General features: G+C 44.2%; 1 protein-coding gene across 11 annotated transcripts in view; it reads right to left on the minus strand.

Annotated features, from left to right (window-relative positions):
* The window catches only part of SUV39H2 (SUV39H2 histone lysine methyltransferase), a 320,818-nt gene that overhangs the window by 84,222 nt on the left and 214,869 nt on the right, over nt 1-21,727 (minus strand). For all 11 annotated transcript variants that reach the window (XM_085652920.1, XM_085652926.1, XM_085652923.1 and 8 more), the window contains 2 exons: nt 10,928-11,599; nt 4,712-4,858 (listed from right to left, as the gene is read on the minus strand). In XM_085652920.1, coding sequence (XP_085509046.1) covers nt 4,712-4,858; nt 10,928-11,599 — 819 coding nt within the window. The remainder of the gene's footprint in view (nt 1-4,711; nt 4,859-10,927; nt 11,600-21,727) is intronic.

Consider the following 21,727-nt stretch of genomic DNA (forward strand, 5'->3'; position numbering starts at 1 on the left):
TCTTTGAACTCGAAGGTCGACAAACTATTTCTAGCCAATATCGACAATTAATAGTTTTTATAACTATCATTAAGCCATTTGCATTGTATAGAACATAGCCTACATATAGCGCCGCTTCCAGCATGGATCTTTTCTGGTTGATCAGCTGTTGAATCAAGATAGAATACGTGACCTATATTGCGTGGCTTCCTGAAGGAGGCTTGCTGCCGAAAAGCGCAGAGGAAAAAAATATATTATCTATTGCCCACCGCTTGAGAACCATATCAATAATCAGTCCTGCTGTAAAAAGGAAATGTGGTCTAATAGTGTCGCCCAGTTTAGATGTAGCAATACACTATATGAATTAATTGTTACTATGAGAGGAATTTAGTCATCTAAACCATCCTGTGTGTTTTTGTTTTGAAGTATGCTGTGGACGGATGAGAGGTTACAAGAAATGAAATTAAAAAGAAATTTATAAAGTGCGATACAGTTACCCGAGGGTGTCAAGGCACTAGCTCATCATGTAGGAAAATGTCGAAGGTTCTTCACCCAGAATCAAAGGTTGAAGAGCCAAGTCTTCAATGCCTTCCTGAAGGCCAGCAAGTGTGTGTCGTCTTTTAACTTCTGGGGAAGCGAATTCCAGAGTCTGGCGTGCCAACCAGGAAGCTTCTTCCACCCCAGGAGCTTTTCCTGAACCTGGGAATCACCAGATTGTGAGCGTGAGTTGAACGTAAGTGGCGGGCAGGAGTATATAGTTGAAGGTTCTGTTTAAAAAAAAAAAAAAAAAAAAAAAAAAAAAAGAGGTCCTATATCATGAGTTGCTTTAAAATCTATAGAGAGCCTTGAACTCAATCCGTCTCTTTACCGGTAATCAGTGTAATATTTTTAGCGCCGCAAAGGCAGATTTGAACTTGGGAATGTTCAACAGCAAGCGTGCTGCGGCATTTTGCAAAATCTGCAACTTGGTTAAACATTTCGTCCGAAGGTTGATGAACAGACTGTTGCGGTAATCGCCTCTGGACAGAACGAGAGCCGGGACCACTAACTTCCGTAAATTGACAGGGATGAATGGAAGTATCTTTCTAAGTAATTTTAAAGTGTAGAAAGATACAGAGGTGACTGGTTTACATGGCCTTCGAATGAGAGCCTGGAGTAAAAAATGACTCCCAGGTTTTTTTTTTAACCTTATTTGTAGGGATGGGTAGCGTGCCAGCTCCGCAGGCCACAGTGCGGGTACCAAAAATTAGTGTTGCTGCCAAAGAGTAGGACCTCTGTTTTACTCAAGTTTAATTTCAAACAGTTAGAGGCCATCCAGTCCCCAACCTGGCAAAGGCAGTTCTAAAACTGTGCTGCTGTCTCTGAAAATGAGCCTGTCACTGAAACCACAATCTGGGTATCATCTGCATAGGAAATTGCAGAGAAACCCAGAGATCTAATAAGCCTTGCCAGAGAAGCGACATATATATTAAAGAGGGTGGGGCTCAATGATGATCCCCGTGGGACTCCACATGGCAGTGCGAAATTAGGGGACTTAAATTCCGAAAGAGCCACAAACTGTTTGTGGCCCGTCAGGAATGATTTAAGTAAAGTAAGAGCCTTTCCTTTGATGCCTATCCTCTCCAGGAAATCCAATAACTTTTTATGATTGACAGTGTCTAATGCGGCAGAGAAGTCTAGCAGCACCAGTGCTGCATTACCCCCTGCATCGACCGTCTGCCTAATCTGTTCAGATGCTAAAATCAGTGCCAGTTCTGTACTATGATTTTTTCTAAAGCCATACTGAGTGGCATCCAAGAGAGCATGTTCCTCAATATAGTCTGATAATGTCACATTCATGGCTTTTCGACCATCTTCGCAGGCAGAGGGAGTCTTGAGATTGGACTGTAGTTCTTAGGATCTGCCCAGTCTAGATTTGCTTTTTTAAGGAAAGGGAGAACAGATGCCGGTTTCCAGTTGGTGAGGAAAATGCCTGAGGAGAACATTTGGTTAAAATGGGCAACAGATGAGCAGCAATTATTTCTGGTAGAAGGTGAAAGATTTGGTGGGGACAGAGGTCTAATGGGGAGCCAGACTTACTGGACAGAAGGAGATTGATGACCTGATCCAAGGTCAGTGAAGGAAAGAAAGATAATTCGGGAAGGTCACTAATATCTAGGATAGCTGAAGAGCTTTCCATTGTCGTGAGAGTGTAATGTTGGAATAATAATGAAATTTAATGTTTTGATATAACTTCTTGAAGTGATTTTTTCCATTTTAACATAAATTGAATAGAACGTTTTTCGAATAATAATTACATCCATTTTGATATGTATGTTTATATCTCTCTAGTTATTGCATCATGTGCTCTCAGTTTTCTTATGATGTGCTTTATATGTTGTAAATGAAGAGTTGCCTAAGAATTTTTATTGCATTTGAACACATTAAGCCCTTGTCTCGTCCAGAAAGTTATTTATGCAGATACATGCATGTGCTATTTTGGGACCGAAATAACTGTGCTCTAGCACACCAAGCTGCTTCACGGAATTGAGCCAACAGGGGTCTCGTTTACACTGTAGTGAATGTGCAACTTTGATGCGTGACTTGCAGTAGCCCCTCGACAGCCATATGCTTTGAGGTCAATAGTGTTAACTAGTTTTTCAGTATCCCCGTCTGGCCTTTCAAATCCTATGAGTGCTACATCTGGAACAGACAACTGTCCTAGGCCTGCACCTGGACTGCTGTTCTACAAACACACAGTGTCTCCGCTATCCACACTGTGGTTAGTCATATAATGGAATTTCTATTTGTAGCACTGCCTGTTCATTTGTCATAGTGCAACCACTTCTGGAGAAACAAGGGCCGCTCCACTCAGCACACCTAGCAACAGGAAAAGAAAGGTCACCATTTTTCATCTCTACCAGACAGACCTACCGATCCAGCTCACTTATGATTCTATCTTCCCTAATGACTGGAGCTACTGTTCCGCGTGGCATCTTACTCTTCGCTGTGTGACCTCCCTATTTGCTTGCTTCTGCCTTTACTTGCTGGAAGTGCAGAAGCTTGTGCAGCCTCCTAGAGTTTCCAGCCATACGAGTACACGGGACTCCTGTAAATCTATGGAATAAAGAAGTGAAGATCTTGTATTGAGTTTATTGTTCCTCAACGTTTATGAAATTATTGGTGTATGTACGATGCTTACATATGTATTTTGGTATGGCTAGTTGCATAGATACGGTTACACATGTCCACAGGGTTACAACTAGGGTGTTACTGTTTTGTTGTGCATTATTTATTATTCACTTACATTAGTTTGGCATACACTATATTCCTGCTGCAAGGTTAGTTTGTTGCTGTCCTTGGGTACGTGCAGGCCGAGGGAGTAGTACCAACTGGGTTCTTCAAGGGGCCATTTTCATTTCTTGCAAGTAAGGCAATGCATGATGTAGAGAATTTTCATGTAGTACCAAAGAATCCTAGGTGATGGTTCAGGGCCTTATCCTACTTTCCTCTCTGCAGCACCACCGATTCTAATCTCTCAATCCCCTGCATGAACCCTTGCAAGGGTTGACAATATCATTTATAACTGCTCTCTGAATTATTGTGGGGGCGTTGTGCTATCTCCAAGCACCAGTACAAGTGACATCACCTCTGCCTTGTGGTGTGCCACTTTAGTTCTCTATCCACTTCACATCTCTTTAGAGGTCTCTTATGTTGATACCCCAACAAAAAGGTCTACGCCCAAACAATCTAAATACACAAGTACTCATTCCCATACTCCCCCCTACCAATCCCCAAGTTCATATAACTACTAAGTGATGAAAGCAAACAAGCCAGACGCTCATTTTACTAGTCCTAATTTATAGTCGAAAAGAACGCCCATAAGACATCTGGAAAGGTTTTATAATCCATAAAGGGGATGCCAGTAGTGGATAACTGCACGCAGAGGGCAATCTTGTATGAAAAAACAAAATAGTAAAATCATCAATATTCCCTGGACTTGAACAATGGGAATCTTCACTGCTATCTGATGGGCTTGGAAGAAGGGCAAAGCCTGACCTGAGAGGGCTTTGAGACACTGAAAAGGAGCCATATCCAAAAGCAGGGATAGGTAACTTCATGGTTTCATTCCATATGGTTATGGCAGTTGGGACACTATGGAGATGTGTTAAGCTGGACAAGACTCTTCCATCTGTACAATCATTACTGCCTCTTTTCTCACTGTCCCATACCACAAAATAACTGTGTAAATGGGACTTCACCCAATGGTATCACAAGAGCTCAAGCACGGACTAAACTGTGAGTGCACACAGCCATCCAGCACCTTCTCCACCCTTTCCCTTTACTCTTTGTTTTTAACATAATGTATTCTATTTCATTTAGAGTGTTCTGTCGTTTCCATGTGCAACGGTTATTGTTGCTTTTATGTTGTACGCATGAAAGCCTGTTTTAGTGCTCAATGTAGTAGGTATATTGATACCTTGCCAAATCATCCATAACTTTTGTCGTCTTTCTGCCTTTAACTTTGAAAAATCACCAGGATCTACAAATAAGTCGTTGGAACATTGTTTTAAGGCCTATTGTCCTTCACGCTGGAAAAAACACATCTTTACAAAGAGCTTTTATGCATTATCTTTAAACAATTCTTTGCTTTAGGACATTTATCCCTGCTCTGTTTTCCAACTAGTGTCGAACAGAAATTTGAAAACTCTTACCACCTTTCAATAGAATGTGTCACAAAAATAGTCCTTACGCTGTGATTTAGAAAGTGCGATGCGTTTCCATAGCGAGCAGCATCCACCGTGAATTCCTCAGATTCATAGTCCAGATCAAAGAGATATGTAATGCCTTTATTATCATATTGCTGCCCTCTTCTCTCAGCTTCCTCGCTTGTGATCACCTACAAATGTAAAACTAAGACACTTTAATTTTCCTTCAGTTTAAAGGCAAAGACAAATAAGTACAAAAGCGAGAAAGTGTTTGTTTTAGTATACATTTAGAATAATAAGAGGACTTCAAGTGTATGTGAACTATACAGGTAAAAACACAGCAGGAAAAGGAACGGTTCGTTCAGTATGAAAGCAAAATAAGCATTGGCAAAGCCAAGATGTCTGGGTTTGGCTGCCAACCTTTTGACTTTGGCAATTCTTGTTTTGTTCTGTCAAAGTTTTTGCAAAACGTTATTGTTGAGGAAGCTGCTGGACCGTCATCTAAAAAAAATGAGTAAAGGATATATATTTTGTGTTAAAAAAGGCACACATTTCCTTAGTAGTACTCACACATTTCCTTAGTAGTACCTGGCACTAAAGTGAACTACTTTATTTGTGCATGTGCTCCTTATGAAAGGGAAGTACGTTGTAACTTACAGTGAAGTCAGGCAACAGCTGAAGTTCACAAGAACAGACTTATGGATGAAGTGTGGATGACAACCGCTGTTCATACCTATGTTATACACAACCGAAGGAAAATCAAAAAGGTCAAACTAACACCCAACCTAAAGAAGCAAATCGATCTGGCGAGGACTGCCAGCCTCTTGCCTTTGCTAATCCTTTTTTTGTAAATCTTTATAACAAATAGATAGAGATTGTTGGAAAGATAAATAGAGGCTTGCAAAACAGGCAGAGAGGGTTGTATAGATAGCTAGACATATAGATAACCTTGCAAAGATATACATGCAAAGATAGATTGAATGATAGGTCAAGAATTGCAAATAAAGATAGAATTATAGACTTGCAAAGAGTTCCAAAGATATATGGATAGACGGCACAGCACAAATTCAATGAGTAATAAAATAGCCAAATACCTGCACAAGTATGATATTAAAAGATCACTGAATGGAAACTAGAAAGACACTCAAGCAGGGCATACAGACTAACTGTGTTTACAAGTTTGGCTGTAGTCGTCAAAATACATACAGGAATGCAGTTATAAATGCATTTCATTCCACTTTCTAAAAACATTATTATTTTATAAAGAATAGATTCAAATAGAAACAATCTGGTACTCTGAAATAGCAGCTAACGCCAGACCTAAAAAACACTCAACTTGCCACTTTATGTATATGGGCTCACAAACACGCGATTGTCAAGGAAAGATGTGTACCCTTTATAATCCTGTGTGACTAGTGTACATGAGTTTACTATAAGTTTGTCACTATTTGCAATCTTAAAACCTTCATACTCCTAGAATCTTCCTTTTGATGAAACCCAAGCACCTTTTCCCTTTAAAGTTCTGATTAAGAACATAAAGCTGAACATGGTGTGGGTGGCACCACCCAGTGTCCACAAATAGCCACTATTGTCTCAAGCCCAAGTTCCACTCTCTTCAAACCAGAAGCTGAATCCACTTAAAAGAAAAAGATTAGAGTTGCAGAACGAACAAGAGATACCAGTACCCGAGCGTTAAGAGTATCTCCAGTCCTTCTTCCACAGTAGTAATAAGAAGTTTATAAAGAATCTCAGGCAAACCAGTCTAAAAAGGTTGCTGTGTCAGCCACACACCGACAACACTGCATGTCCGCGGTGAGCCTCATTTTATATAACTGCACAGGCATATGATACATTCTGTGGATGAATTTTATGTCTGTGTGGGGGGTGTTTATAGTTTGGCCAGAGTGATCTTGAATGGGTGCAACAATAGCGCCATTGTTCCAGCATGGAAGGGGGGTTTAGGTCAGTCTCTAAAGTGAAATGAGCCTTTGGGGTAAGTAGGGGAGAATTCTATTGCATTATGGCATACATGTGAGTTATTAATCCGAGGGGGAATGGGTTAGTGAACAAAAAGTCCAGTGAAGGGAGCAACTAACTACCATGAGAAAAAATTATTTAATATATACATCTCTTGGTGTCGGGATTAAAAACAGTACTGAACCAGTTTGGAAAAAATAACTGCAACTATCCAATTAGAGGGTTGGTCTACATGTTTCAGCTATCGTGACCTTTAGTATGTCTAGCTTTCCTCAGGACCAAAGTTAAAGCTACTGCGTGTTTACTTGAAAAAAAGTGTAAAAACAAATAAATAACGGCAACAGATACAACCAATTACACCAATCGTCTCAGTTCGAGGAACATGGGGTGGTGTTCAAACCCATATCGTACGAGTAAGGAACCTCACCTCACCTGGCCACAGCTCAGGACGTGAGGCACCGCCCTCTCCGTCGGTACCCATGGCTTCACCAAGCCGTAGCTTTGGATTTTAGTATATCCTAGCAATTGCTTAAAAACCTGCCTGAGCTCCTCCTTCACAGTGAGGGTGTTGCAGCCCTCGGCTGTGCTAGGAGTTACAGCCGGGAGGAGATCCCAGATGATGAAACATGTCACCTTGGTGAGTGATGGGATTCCGTCCTTTAATTATGACTTCCCTGTGTTAGAGTAGGTACTATCCACTTGTGTGCAAGACGCCCTAAGGCGCTTAGTAACATATTAGACCCACAGATAATTATGGGGCACATGCATCAACAATGCCATTTGCGATTCCTTATTAGCGAAAAATAAGGAATCGCTAATGAGGAATAGCAAAAGGCTATGCATGTAGGAATCGCTATTCAAATAGCGATTCCTTAACCTTCCCTAATTGCTACTAGCAAATTGCGAGTAGCAATTAAGGAATGCCATCCCAATCATTCCTATGGGCCTCCAGGCCCATAGGAATGAATTGGAGATTGCATGAGCAAATAGCGAGTACCAGTAGGTTCTCGCAAATTGCTCATGCAATTTCAAGGGTGTCAAAATGACACCCTATTGCACCCCTGAAATTGATATGTGCACATATGTTGCACACACACATGCTCTAAGGGCATGTGTGTGCGCAACATGAAACTTTGAAAAATGCACAAAAGTGCATTTTTCAAACTTTTAGCAAATTAACATGCAGTTCATCTTCATGGTAATTTGCTCCCCCTATTAGCGAATTCGCTGATTTTTTAACTTTCATGCATTGCATTTAAGGAATCCCAAATTGAGATTCCTTAAATTAAGGAATCTCAATTTGGGATTCCTTAAATGCTATCGCTATTTAAGGAATCGCTATTTAAGGATTCCTTAAATAGCGATTTTTGCTTTTGGGTTGATGCATTGGGATTGGGTATTTTTAACTCAATACCGGGAGCTATTAGCGAATCGGTATTTTACCGACTGGATTGTGGCTTGATGCATGAGGCTGTTAGTGTGTTTTTGAGTTTCTTAGGGAAAGTATCTGTGCTGGTCTCTAAACTTTCCCTTGGACCCTCCGCTTGGTGTTTTTGGGACCCAAGCACAGCCTGGAGTCTATAGCATTTGAAAACATTGAGCGAGGTATGGTGAGGGCCCAAGAGTATTTGTTGTGCAGGGAGAAATTGCCTTTCTCAATTATGTGTGGCGCTACAGACCTTTTAACTGACACCCCATCAGTCGCAGTGGGGAGCCTCGGGTGCCCAGCAAGCAATGTGTTTGGTGAGTACTGGAAATCAAGTCGGGAGCACAAGCACAGCCTATCTCAGGCTCACACTGTGCAGGCCACAGTATAGATCACTAAATGAGGTCGCTGGGCTGGTAGATGCAGAGCACAGCGTAGTGGGCAAGGAGCTACACTATCAGACTCAACACCAGTGTGTGGCTGATATGTAGCAGGGTACAACCACAAATGGTTTCAGGGGCACAGTCTCTCCACTGTTTCGAAGGGAAGGGTCAGTGTTCCCCATGTGACTTGTGGTTGACTACCAGCCAAGGCTATCGCCATGAGATTGGTCTGGAGTCGTCGGAGGAAATGTACCATAAGAGTAATTGGAATATTGACAGAGAAATTTGGGGAGGATAATTATTGTAGCAATAGCAATTCTTCCTGCCAAAGATTATGGCAGCCTGGACCAGGCCAGGATTCGGTTCTCTAGCCATGTCATATTCCTACCATAGTTCACGTTCCAGAGTTCATCTGCATTTGCACTAATCCATATTCCAAGATAGCGAACTGTCTCAGTCGCCCATTGTAGAGGGTATTCAGAGTCAAAACTTGCAGTCCCCGGAGTGCGAGGGAAGATCACTGATTTAGACCAATTTATGAGAACACCTGCAGACACCCAAATCAATGATCTTCCGAATCATGGGGGAGATGTTTGTCTGGGGATCATGGATATAAAGTGTAACATCATCTGCATACATTAAGACAAGTTTTTCTGGCTGTAAAGGTAAGGCCTATATATGATTGATGCTGCTTTAACCTGGCTTTCAGGGGTTCCATCGCAATGACAAAAAAGACTGACGATAGGGGGCATCCCTGTCTTGTACCGCCGGTAATGGGGAAGGAGGAGGTAATCACATCAATGATCTGCAACCTAGATATGGGGAACATGTATAGGAAGAAAACAGGTGTTAAACCCAGTCCAAGTCAGCAATAAACAGATAAGGCCACACTAAAGAAGCAAATGCCTTTGCAGCATCAAGTATGATAGCAGCAGCACTAAGCTGGGGATCTATAGAATGAATGAGTGCGAACATTGTGTGCAAATTGTGAGCTGTGCTATGCCAGGGTATGAATCCGGATTGGTCCAGTCAAACAATATCCGGTAGGAGAGGCAGTATGCGAATTGCAATCAATTTTGCAAGGATTTTGTTGTCAACATTGTTAATCGATGGTGGGTAATAGGAATCGTAGAGGTTTTCAATATGGTGACAATGACAGCTTCAAGTGGGGAGGGTGGCCACTTACCGGTTCGAAGAGCCTTTTCTTGCACTGCCAGCAAGTGAGGCGCAAGAATCTGAGCATATGCTTTATAAAAGGACGTGGTCAGGCAGTTGAGGCCAGGCGCTTTATCCCCGCAAACTCTGAATGACCTGCACTATATGACCAGGGAGAGGTTGTGGTCTGACGGCTAGATTCCCAACTTTGGAGCTGGGAAACCAAGGTTTGAGCCTCAGGGTCGCGTCCACATCCTGTGATTCTGGGCAGATCACTTAATCTCCCTGTGCCTACCAAAAAAAAAAAAAAAAAAAATGAATTTGTCCTTGTGTAATGTAACCGGTGCTCATGTAAAGCGCTCCAATACCTTTGGGTCGTGTTCGCGCTATATAAATCTGCAACAAAAAAAACAAATACTGCGGAGATAGGCAACCAGCTGTCTCGCCTTGTGCTGATTATTCAACCTGCAGATTTTCTAGTACAAGCACCAAGTAGTAGCTGCTGCTGTAGGAAGAGTCATGTGGCCCGAGGACAATGCAATGATGATGTGTGTTTCGTTTTGTGGTTACCATTATGTCGCAGTTAGATGTGCGAGACAGCAGCAACGCAGGAAATATAAATCAACATCAACATACCACCCACTTCAAAACACCCAACTAGTTGAGGAACAATCTACCACCATCCACCCATCCCAACTCTCTGTGAACACAAAGATAAATCGGGGTCACCAGTGGGCCAAGCGAACAACCGAGTTAATAAGAAACTGGGTGTCCGAGGAAAGAGACGGAAAGCAAAGAGGGTTTAAATGGCACTCTTTGAAAGGAAGGTTACAGTTGCAGACAGGCATAGTCTAGGGTCAACAACCACAGAATTAATGCAAATGTATTCGAATTAAGCCAAAACAGAGTGGATAGGTAGGAAAATGTTAAAATGGCATTATTTAATGCTTTAGAGACACAAATGTCCACAATATGACCAACTGCATAATCTATGTGACATAGGATTCAATTACTCAACCACAGTGGCCATGTTCAGATCCACCATAGACTCACACGGTGTGGAGCAGCTGGATGCTGCTGGGCACCACCTTACACAGCTCCATTCTTAAGGTGCTAAAGCGAACTCTAAATCATCAATGGAATTTTCTAAGAGTGCAGTCACGACCTTCAACCGAAGTAAACTAGAACGTAAACTAATGGCAGTACAATATGTTTTCTTTACCAGACGTAACTCCGGAAAATATTTAAGAATAGATCTGTGCAGACTTGTATTAATCATATATATTGGCAAATTGATTTTGAAAAATATATGTCCATACCTCTCCAACGTATTCCATCACAAAGACATGCTGTTTAATATTTTGTAGGGTTTTCACACCCCAGCCACGGCCATTGTTAGTCCTAAATATGCAAAGGGGGTAGGGCGATCCTTTTTGAACAACTCTGTTAGGACAATCCAGGTCACATTTACAGGCTGAGTTGCACTCGAAGATGGGGAAACCGGGTTTAATTTTGAGTAGCCGATGTTCATTGTAAGGAAAAAGAACTCCAGCTGCAGCTGGGCAGCACGTGCCAGAAAAGCAATTCGAGCACTCACAGCCAACCAGCACTTCAGTATTTAAATTAATTTTGTAGGAAGCCTTATATTCTTCAATATAGTGGAAGTCCAAAGGTGGACCTTCAAGATCCACATTATTTTCAACGAAAATCATACTGCTCTGTTTCTTTTTCCGGTTTAGTTCTTTTTCCCACCTCCGAAGAGCTTTTCTTTGCTTAGCTTTCTTAATGACGAATTCTGCAGCAGCTGGCTTTAGGGTTATGACACTGTTTTTTGTTACGAATACCTTTATTTGCTTCATTGTTGATGCGAAAGTTTTCAAATCATTTCGAAACGCTTTAAGCAATAGTGGACATTTCAGGTTTTTCCTAGGCTCCCACGTGTTCATAGATACTGGCCATCCTCTCCACTTTACAAAGTAGAACTTGTGTCCCTTAAAAGAAGGAAAACATATTTAGCAAAACATACATTACAGAAATATGCAGGTAATCGCAGACCTAAAGTATAGAATAATTCCTTGCCAGCTATCAACATGATTTTAAAGGCATACAAAAAGCAGCTAGTTTATAAGTATTAAAATATATACATATAGCTACATTTTTCAGTGGGTAACTAGTGACTACACAAATGTTGAATCCATTATCACTTCAACGCCTTTCCTTAGCACAACTCAATTCTTCCGATAAAATACCATCATTTACAGTTACTCCTCTGTGTAGTTAACCACCTTTTTCGGTTTGAAAAGTTTGATTCATTTACTATTAGGTCAGCGTTAATTCTGTTATTCTTTTTGGATAGGGCATGATGTGGGCTTCTTTTTAGCAGTTTGAGAATCTTGTGCTACTTTTCGTTAGGTGCTGAGAGTAAATCAGTGGGTTTACGATTTCTATACAATGAGGACTTGCTGTCAATAGTGCGTCGTTGTTTTCACGTCCCCCATGCCTCCTAAATGTATAAGCCAGTCGGGCTTCTGTCCAATACAAAATGGTGCCTAGAAACGTGGCTTACTCTGCGAGTAGGTTTGTCACTTTTGCTCGCTAAGCTCTCTCAAATTGTGGGAAGGATCGGAAGGCAGGAGTCTGTGCATCTCTGGAGACGTGGGAATGTTGGGGACTTTGCCATTTCAATCAAAACGGACTTCCTGTAGTTAACAGTATGTGTCATCTTCCACTGTGCCCAGCAGTGACGTAGCCCGTGTACTAGGAGTCCAAAGGCAAGCATGGAAAACGGGCCCCCTATTAACATGCTGAGTAGTAAACAACATATTTAACTGGGGTGCAGTGGGCGGATACAGCATAAAATATACAAAGTGGCAGATTATATTTTATGCTGTATCAGCTTTTATAATTGTTGATTCGTCTGTCTTTAAACAAAATTGAATGTAATGTGTTATATAAAATAACTTTTTTTCACAATACAAATGAGAAAAAAATAAATTCTGAAACTGCATAGTAGCTTTATGAATTTCTTTCTTGTTTCCCTATAAAGTAATAAGATATAATTTGTAATCATCATATTAGGATTGCCCAGGAATTTATTTCACCATACCATTATTACCCTGTCCTAGGAATTGAACTATTTGCTGTTCAGGGGGTCCTTGTTTTTTCCTTCTACGTTTCTTAACGTGACACACACTTTTCTCCCTCTCTCTTTCCAAAGCAAACCTGCCTCTAAGTTGGGCACCACCACTCAGTTATGGGAGCCAGGGACACCTAATGTAAATTAGACATTCACTAAAATGATGACTTTAAGAACGAACTGTTCTTGAATGAACGTTATCATACTTGCAAGATTGTTAAAAGTGACTACGCTGGTAGGGTGACCAACTGGCATGGGTGCAAATTCAGGACAGAGTGTGTAAAAATCCAGGACAAAAGGGTCAAAATTCAGGACAAAAGTTCAGGACATAAGATCAAAATTCAGGACAAAAGATACATTTTACAGACATATCAGAGAAGGTCATGCAATAGCATATAAGTAAGTAGATAGACAACATTAGAACAAGTCAAAATAAGTTTATATTAGGTTCAACCAATCTTGTACTTCACGGTTTTCCAGTATGGGTGCAGCTTTGAGCAACTGTGCAAGTATTTTTGTGGTATTTCACATAATCATAATCTATTTATATGGTTACTGCACTGGGTTGTCCAGTCTGATATTTTCTTGACAGTTCATGGTCCTGGTTCATGCATCGGGTAATATACTTGGGCGAGTCTGGGGTGGGAGCCAGCCTTTGAACCCCTTGTGGACCCAGTATGTGGGTCTGTGCGGACTAATCTTGCTTTGCTTAGGTGTTCTCTTCCAAAACCCCACTAGTGTACTATAGCATATGCTGCTTTTTAAGTGCTTCTCTTGCAAGGCACTGTACTTTTGCCATCTCCAGTAAATTTGTTTTCTTATGTGGCCAGCACGGATAACAAACGAGTAGATGAAACGAATATGCTACTTACCAGTATGCATCTGTTCTTGGCATGTAGGGCTGCTGACATTCATATCTGTGCATAGATCGCCGCCTAGTGTTGGGTCCGGATGATTGCACATTGTTGTCCTGGAAGATTCTTCGAAGTATCACGAGATAGGTGGCTCCTCCCCTGGACTACAGTGCGCATGGGCATCCTCTCCATCCTCAGATTGTTTTTCGCCATTGTGGCAGTGATGGAGTAGATACAGTAAGTGATGACCATGATATACAGTAATTCTGAGTGCTGCAGCTGCTACAGGCGCCGGGGAGGAGGGTGGGCGATATGAATGTCAGCAGCCCTACATGCCAAGAACAGATGCATACTGGTAAGTAGCATATTCGGTTCGAGGCATGTGGGCTGCTGAATTCATATCTGTGCATAGAATATATATCAGTCCCTCGATTAGCGGCGGCTGCCCGTGCCAGCTGCAGCAGTCTGAAAAAGAGTCTTGAGAACAGCCTGTCCTACAGCTGCCTGCTGTTTTGAGTGTACATCTACACAGTAGTGTTTGGTAAATGTATGTATAGTGGACCATGTGGCTGCTCTACATATTGCTTCTAATGGAATGTTTCCCAGGAAAGCCATGGACGCCCCTAACTTTCGTGTTGAGTGGGCTCTCGGAGGAATAGTTAACGTGCGTTTAGCTTTTTCATAACAAATTTGAATACATTTAACTATCCATCTGGATATCCCTGCTTTGGAAATGGCGTTGCCCTTATGTTGTGGAGAAAAGGCAACGAATAGTTGTTTAGTTTTCCTAAAATCCTTGGTCCTGTCTATATAGTACATGAGGGCTCTCTTCACGTCTAGTGTATGGAGCATTCTTTCTGCGACAGTTTCCGGATTTTGAAAGAAAACAGGCAGTTCAATAGTTTGATTCATGTGGAACTGTGATATTACTTTAGGCATGAAGGTGGGGTTGGTACGTAGTACAACTCTGTTCGCATGAACCTGTATGAATGGCTCTTGAATGGTTAGTGCCTGGAGTTCACTAACTCGTCTCAGCGAAGTGATTGCCACCAGGAAGGCTACTTTCCAGGTGAGGAATTGAATCTCACATGAACGTAGAGGTTCAAAAGGTGGACCCATCAATCTGGTGAGGACCACATTTAGGTTCCACGCCGGTGGGTGCCGTGGAGGAATTACTCGTTTAAGTCCCTCCAAGAATGCTTTGATGGCAGGCACTCTGAATAATGAGAGGTGTTGCCTGTTTTGAAGATAGGCTGCTATTGCGGTGAGATGTATGCGTATGGAACTATATGCTAGACTGCATTGGTATAAGTGTAGCAGGTAACAGATGATATTTTGAGTAGATGCATCTAGCGGGTTGATGTCATTGTGTTGACAGTAGATGATAAACCTTTTCCATTTCGCCGCATAGCAAGCTCTGGTGTTGGGTCTCCTGGCCTCTTTGATGATGTTCATACATTCTGGAGGCAGTTTTAAGTATCCAAACTCTAAGACTTCAGGAGCCAGATCGCCAGGTGCAGCTGTTGCGGATCTGGGTGCTGAATTGCGCCATGGTTCTGCGTTAAAAGTTTGGGCGTTAGTCGCAGCGTTTGATGTGGCACCACGGAAAGTTCTAGAAACGTGGTGTACCATGGTTGGCGTGCCCACGTTGGAGCAACCAGGATGAGTGTCATTGAGTGTTGCCTCAGTTTGCGTGCCACTAGCTGTATTAATGGCGCTGGGGGAAAAGCGTACGCAAATCTGCCTGACCAGTTCATCCATATCGCATTGCCCTGCGACTGTGGATGTGGGAACCTGGCGGCAAAGCTTTGGCATTTTGCGTTTTCCTTTGTGGCGAATAGGTCTATTTCTGGATGACCCCACTTTCGGAAGAACGGTTGGAGTACTGATGGATGTAGCTCCCACTCGTGCATTTGGTGGCTGTGTCTGCTGAGCAGATCTGCCATCTGGTTGTCCTTGCCCGGGAGGTGCTCCGCCATGACGAACATGTTCCTTTGAATGGCCCACTTCCACATGCTCTGAGCCAGATGAGACAACTGCGGAGAGTGTGTTCCTCCCTGCTTCTGAATGTAGTACATGGCAGTCATGTTGTCCGTCCGGATCAACACGACTTTGTTGCACAAGTGTACTTTGAACGCCTTCATGGCCATCAGTTCCAGAATGTTGATGTGCATCTTTTTCTGCTGTGTTGTCCATAGTCCCTGCACTGTATAATTGAGTACATGAGCTCCCCATCCCTGGAGAGACGCGTCCGCCGTCAGTATTACTTGAGGAACAGGCTCTTGGAACGGTCGGCCCTTGCAAAGGTTTTGTGGATTCCACCAATGCAGAGAGTTGTATGCCCGACCGCTCACCAACACTAGGTCTTTTAACTGTCCTTGAGCCCGATTCCATTGACGTGCTAAGCACTCTTGAAGCGGGAGCATATGTAGTCTCGCGTGCGGGACTATGAAGATGCAGGAGGCCATCATGCCCATCAACTGCATGAACACTCGCGCTGGAAGGGAGTGTTGAGGTCTGAACTTTTTTATTAGCAACTGTATGCTGTTGATTCTCACTAAGGTTGGCTGAGCTGTGGCTGCCAGAGTGTCTATGGTCGCGCCTAGGTACTGTTGTACGTGGGCTGGTTGAAGGTGTGATTTGGGATAATTTAGTGAGAATCCCAGACTGTGAAGAAGGTGAATGGTGTGGGACATGTGGCTGGCGCATTGCTGGGCTGACTTTGCCTGAACAAGCCAGTCGTCCAGGTAAGGGAAGACGTGAATATGTTGTCTTCGCAAGTGAGCAGCCACCGTCGCTAGGCACTTGGTAAAGACCCTGGGAGCTGTTGTTACTCCGAAAGGGAGTACCTTGAACTGATAATGTTGATTTTGAATAGTGAACCTGAGATATTTTCTGTGGGATGGGTGTATGGGAACGTGGAAATACGCATCCTTTAAATCTAGTGTTGCTAGGAAGTCTCCCTGACTGAGTAACGGCAGAACCTGCTGGAGGGTGATCATATGAAAATGTTCCGACAGAATGTACATGTTGAGAGGTCTTAGGTCCAGTATAGGCCTGAGAGAGCCGTCTTTTTTGGGGATTAAGAAGTACAGAGAGTACACCCCTAAACCGTGCTGTTGGATAGGCACGGGCTCTATGGCTCCTTTTTGCAGCATACTCAGTACTTCCTGCTGCAATAATGTCAAGTGCTCTGCGGACATAGGACGTTGTCTTGGTGGTATGTTGGGTGGAATGGATGTTAATTCTAGACAATAACCGTACTGGACAATGTCCAAGACCCACCTGTCTGTGGTGATGGAACTCCAGACTGGCAGGAACTGTTGTAATCTCCCCCCGACCGGTGTTATGTGGACGGGGGGCAGTGACAAGATGTCACTGTTTGTTATTGGCAGAGGATCTGGTATTGTTGTTTCCTTTGCCTCTGCCCTTGGTGCTGGAGCCACGGTATCCACCCCTATTGTTTTTATAATAAGAACTTTGGGACCCTCCTTTATTGTACTGCTGCTGGGAGCCCTGACCTCTAGCTGCTCCTGAACTTCTGGGGCGACGAATGGAGCCACTACGAAACTGCTGGGATTGTAGAGCCCCCATAGATTTAGCAGTCTCAGTGTCTTTTTTAATCTTTGAGTGTCAACTTCAGGGCCAAATAAGAAGTCTGGGTTGACTGGCTGATGCAAGATATTTGTTTGAATGTCTGGTTTAAAGCCCGATATTCTTAACTATGCATGTCGTCGTAACATCACACTAGTGTTGATGGCCCTGGCTGCTGTGTATGCTGCATCCAGTGCGCATTAGATGGACGCATTGGTAACTAGTTGCCCCTCTCTAATGAGGAGCTCCGCCCCCTCCTTGTACTCATCTGGTAGGTGTTGTATTAGGGGTTCCAGGTTATCGTAGTGGGACCTGTTGTACCTGGCTAGAAGTGCCTGGGTGTTGGCAATGCGCCAGATGTTTGATGCTTGAGCTGCCACACGTTTCCCAGAGTTTTGGACTCTTTGTCCGGAGGAGGAGCATCACCTGTAGTTTGAGAGTTCGCTCTTTTGCGGGCGTTAGAAACAACCAGGGAGTCCAATGGCGATTGACCCTTAATGTACGTAGGGTCTCCTGGGGCTGGTCTATACTTTTTCTCAATCCTGGGGTTTAACACTTGTGTTCTTGTTGGCTCCTTAAAGATGTCCTTAGCATGTTTAAGAACGCCTTTTAGCATCGATAGTGTCTTAACCGTTGTTTCTGATGTGGAGAACGTGTCCACTAAGAAATCCTCTTCAACAGAGTCTGAATGAAGTTCAACCCCGTGATTGGCAGCCGCCCGTTCAATGAGGGCGTTAAAAGCAGCAGTGTCCTCAGCAGGGGATGGTTTTATATTGTAGATAGGGGTGTCAGGAGCATTGTGGATGTCACCTGGGTCATGTGGGTCTCCCCATGATTGATCCTGGTCCTGTGGTTCATCCAGGTCATGATGTAGAGGATAAGTGGTATCCTCATAATAGGTGTCACCTGCATCCGTCTCCGAAGGTGTTGGAGAAAAATCAAGTGTGTGGTGAGTATAAGTTTGATAAGGTTCCACAGGCAGTGGAGTGGAGCCGGAATCCATTTTCTTCTTGATCGGGATTTTATAGGACTCCAAAGTGTTCACCGGGACAATTTTTCTCTTCCAAAACACCAGTTTACCGGTTTCGAGGTCGATGACCCGCTCCTGTGAGTCGTCGACAGGTGGATCTGCAGGTGCAGGTTTTGCGGGTGCGAAGCCCTTCCGGAGTGCGAACATTTTAGGTGTCCCCGACGGCGGCAATCCAAAAGTGATCGGCGCCGGCGTCGATGTAGCCTTTGCGACCTTCTTCGGCTCGTGGCCCTGTTTCGGGTCGGGTGTGTCCCGTTCCCTGATGCGCGTCAGGGACTCAGACACCTGCTTCACCAGGGATGGCGATGGTGCACTGGAACCGATGTGCTCTTCGGGGACCGGCTTGGAGGCCGTCCCAGGTCCCTTTCCCGACTTAGGCTTTTCGATTTGAAGTTTCGGGTCGACGCCCTGTGGAGTGGGGATCCTCGCACCGTCGGCACCCTTTGCAGTCGATGCACGATCGGTCATCTGGGCTGTAGGCGTTCGCGCCCCAACTTTGGTTGTTAAAGGCATCTGCGGCGTCGGGGGACCGAGGGCCTTCTTGTGTTTCTCGGCGCCGAAAACCGTGTGTGTGTCCTCGGCACCGACAGTGCCTTTATGCTGTTCGATTCCGACGTCCTTCTTTTGTGTTTGCGGATGTGAAGGGTTAGAAGTCTTCGATCCGACGAGGACGAGTTGCACTTTTTGTTTCGGTTTCACCTGTGCAGCTTTCAGTTTCGATTTTGAGGGATCGACTCGAGAGGTTTTACAAAGTTCCGGCTCGTTGGAAATGTTCGAAGCCGAGCCCGGAGGCGGGGCTGTAGAACGCAGTGACTGGTCTTGGGTGAGGCCCGCAGGCGACCCCGCGACCCGAGCCATATGGACATTCTGTCCTTGGGCCTCCGTATCGACGGATTGGCCTAGCTCCTCGCCTGAGCTATCTTCTTCGGCCCCGAGGGCCCGATTGTCGTCTCCTACCTCATCGACTACTTCTTCGTCCTGGAATATCCCCTTGTCTTCGGCTTCGTAGTTGGAGTCAGGTTCCGAAGCAGAATCAGATTCCACTTCCTCGACGCTCTCGACATCTTCATCCTCTGTCCCGAATATGTTTACCGGGGTAGGCGCCAATTTGTTGGCCTCCAAGCGAGCTGCACGTCGATTCCGAAGTGTCTTCTTTGACCGGAATCTTGGATTCATCGTGATCCGGTGACAAACATTTGTTACACACCGGGTGGACGTCGATGTGGGGATATTTGGCGTGACATAGAGGACATCTCTTGAAGGGAGTCCTCGATTCCATGTTCGATCGTCGATTGAAGTTCGGTCCGAACTCGATCCGATGAGGTGAAAGAAGAAAGTTATCGATACCGAACGCGAACGATACCGACGAAGTCTAAATATAGTTTTCCTAACTTGAGCTAAGATAAGCACATCCGAACCCAATGGCGGAAAAAAACAATCTGAGGATGGAGAGGATGCCCATGCGCACTGTAGTCCAGGGGAGGAGCCACCTATCTCGTGATACTTCGAAGACTCTTCCAGGACAACAATGTGCAATCATCCGGACCCAACACTAGGCGGCGATCTATGCACAGATATGAATTCAGCAGCCCACATGCCTCGAATATATTTGTGCAGCGTCACAGGCACCCTTTTAAAGTTCTTGGTGCTTTGGATGTTTGCTTGCATTCACCTGTTTTACAGCCCGGGGTGCTGCAGATCAAGGCCCCCAAGATTCTGGCCACACTGGAACACTGCCGTCAACTGCTCTGAAATCTTGGTCCAGCGATCTGTCTCAGGCTGATCCCACCCACTATGAAGTATCACACGGAAGGCAGAAATCATTAAACGATACCCATGTGTTTCAGGCTGGTGTGGAAACAAAATCAATGTCCAGCGGTTGTGTTTTGCAGCTTCTTTATTGTGGTAGACAGCTTCCACTGGTTCATTTGTTAATTTTTGTCTCTTTTTTTTTCAATATCTTTATTGCGTTTAGTCTTTTCTTATACAACTATAACATATCATTGCATACAATAATCTTGCGATAAAATAAACGTTGCCATGAGCCCGTACACATAAATCTGGGTGTTACCATCATGTAAACGTAGCAAGATATGCATCTCTAGTGGCAGAGAGGCATACATACATGAAGGATCATAGGCATCAACCGTGTATTTGTGTCATCTCTATTGGCATATGAACCCGAGTATCATGTGTGTGCATTACCCAACCATAGGTGTAGATACTGCATGTAACTTATAGATACTTATTGCATTCAGAGCACATCTTGAGGTTCAATTCGCATTGTCTCGTGGGTGATCTGTGTACATATCAGCGAGGATTACTAGACATCAACTTTTTAGGATTTGAAAAATATGAACTACAACAAAATAAAAAGATAAAAATAAATAAATAAGAACGGAGAAATGAAAAAGGAAAAAAGGGAAAGTGACACATCAAATACCAAAGGAGATGTGAGATCATCATATAAGGTGCCATCCAGGTGAAGATATAGTTAGGTTGGAATATTTGTAGTGAGTGTGGGCTGTGTTCTCCATGCTATACGTGGTCATGTGGACGTCTGGACAACGTGCGACTAAGTTCATTCCCATGGAAAGTCACCAAGGCATGTGAGGTCGTGCCCTGGCCTGGCAGCTGTAGTAGAGGACTCCGCCGTTCACGGCATGAGGGACTCATTGGGCGGGATTGCAGGCAGTGTCACCTGCTTGCTGCTCGGGAGGTGCGTGCGGTGGTGCATGAGGACGTGGATGTGTAAGGGCTTTGAGGATATCATCCCAGGATTGTGCTATGGGGTATTTGCGCAGCCCCGCTGTTTCTTCCCTGTGAAGGACAGTACTCTCCGCCTGGGCCCATATCTCTAGGGATTGTTTCCAACTGTGCGCCAGTAGGACAGGAGCAGGGGACAGGACCACAACATATGCAGGAAGATGGCGTCTACAAGCCGACATCTTGGACAATCAGAAGTGGTAATGTTAAACTATTTGTTTATTTTGTCCGGTGAGAGGTACACTCTGTGTAATATATATGTTTGTATAAGCTTATATCGGGAGTTACGCGGTATGTGTGTGGCACTGGCTAGAACACGTTGCCATTCCTTATTAGTCCAGGGTCTGCCTCTATCGTCAGCCCAGCGTGCTCGGAGACCCTGTGGTGGTTTCAGCACATGGATGAGCAAGGCCTGCACCAGCCAATGGATCACATGTGACCCCTCCCCCATAACATGTAGGTATTATATCAACTGGTGAGGTGGTGGCTCAACCGTCAGACACCCCCATGCCGGCGCCAATATCCGTATAATGGCCGTGTGAAGGAGGAACTGCCCCACTGGTATACCACTGTCTGCTGCCAGGGTTGCAAAGGGTATAAGGGTACCATCTACGTATAGGTCTCCCATGGTTTCTACTCCTGCCTCATGCCAGTGCTGCATCTGTCACAACACCTCTGGGCGTCCCAAGGAGAGGCAGCGTTGGGCATAAGGGACCGTGTCCTTGGTAAGTTGCAGACT

The sequence above is a fragment of the Triturus cristatus genome, chromosome 4_1 (genome assembly GCF_964204655.1).
Source record: "Triturus cristatus chromosome 4_1, aTriCri1.1, whole genome shotgun sequence".
In the NCBI taxonomy this organism is placed as follows: Eukaryota; Metazoa; Chordata; class Amphibia; order Caudata; family Salamandridae; genus Triturus; species Triturus cristatus.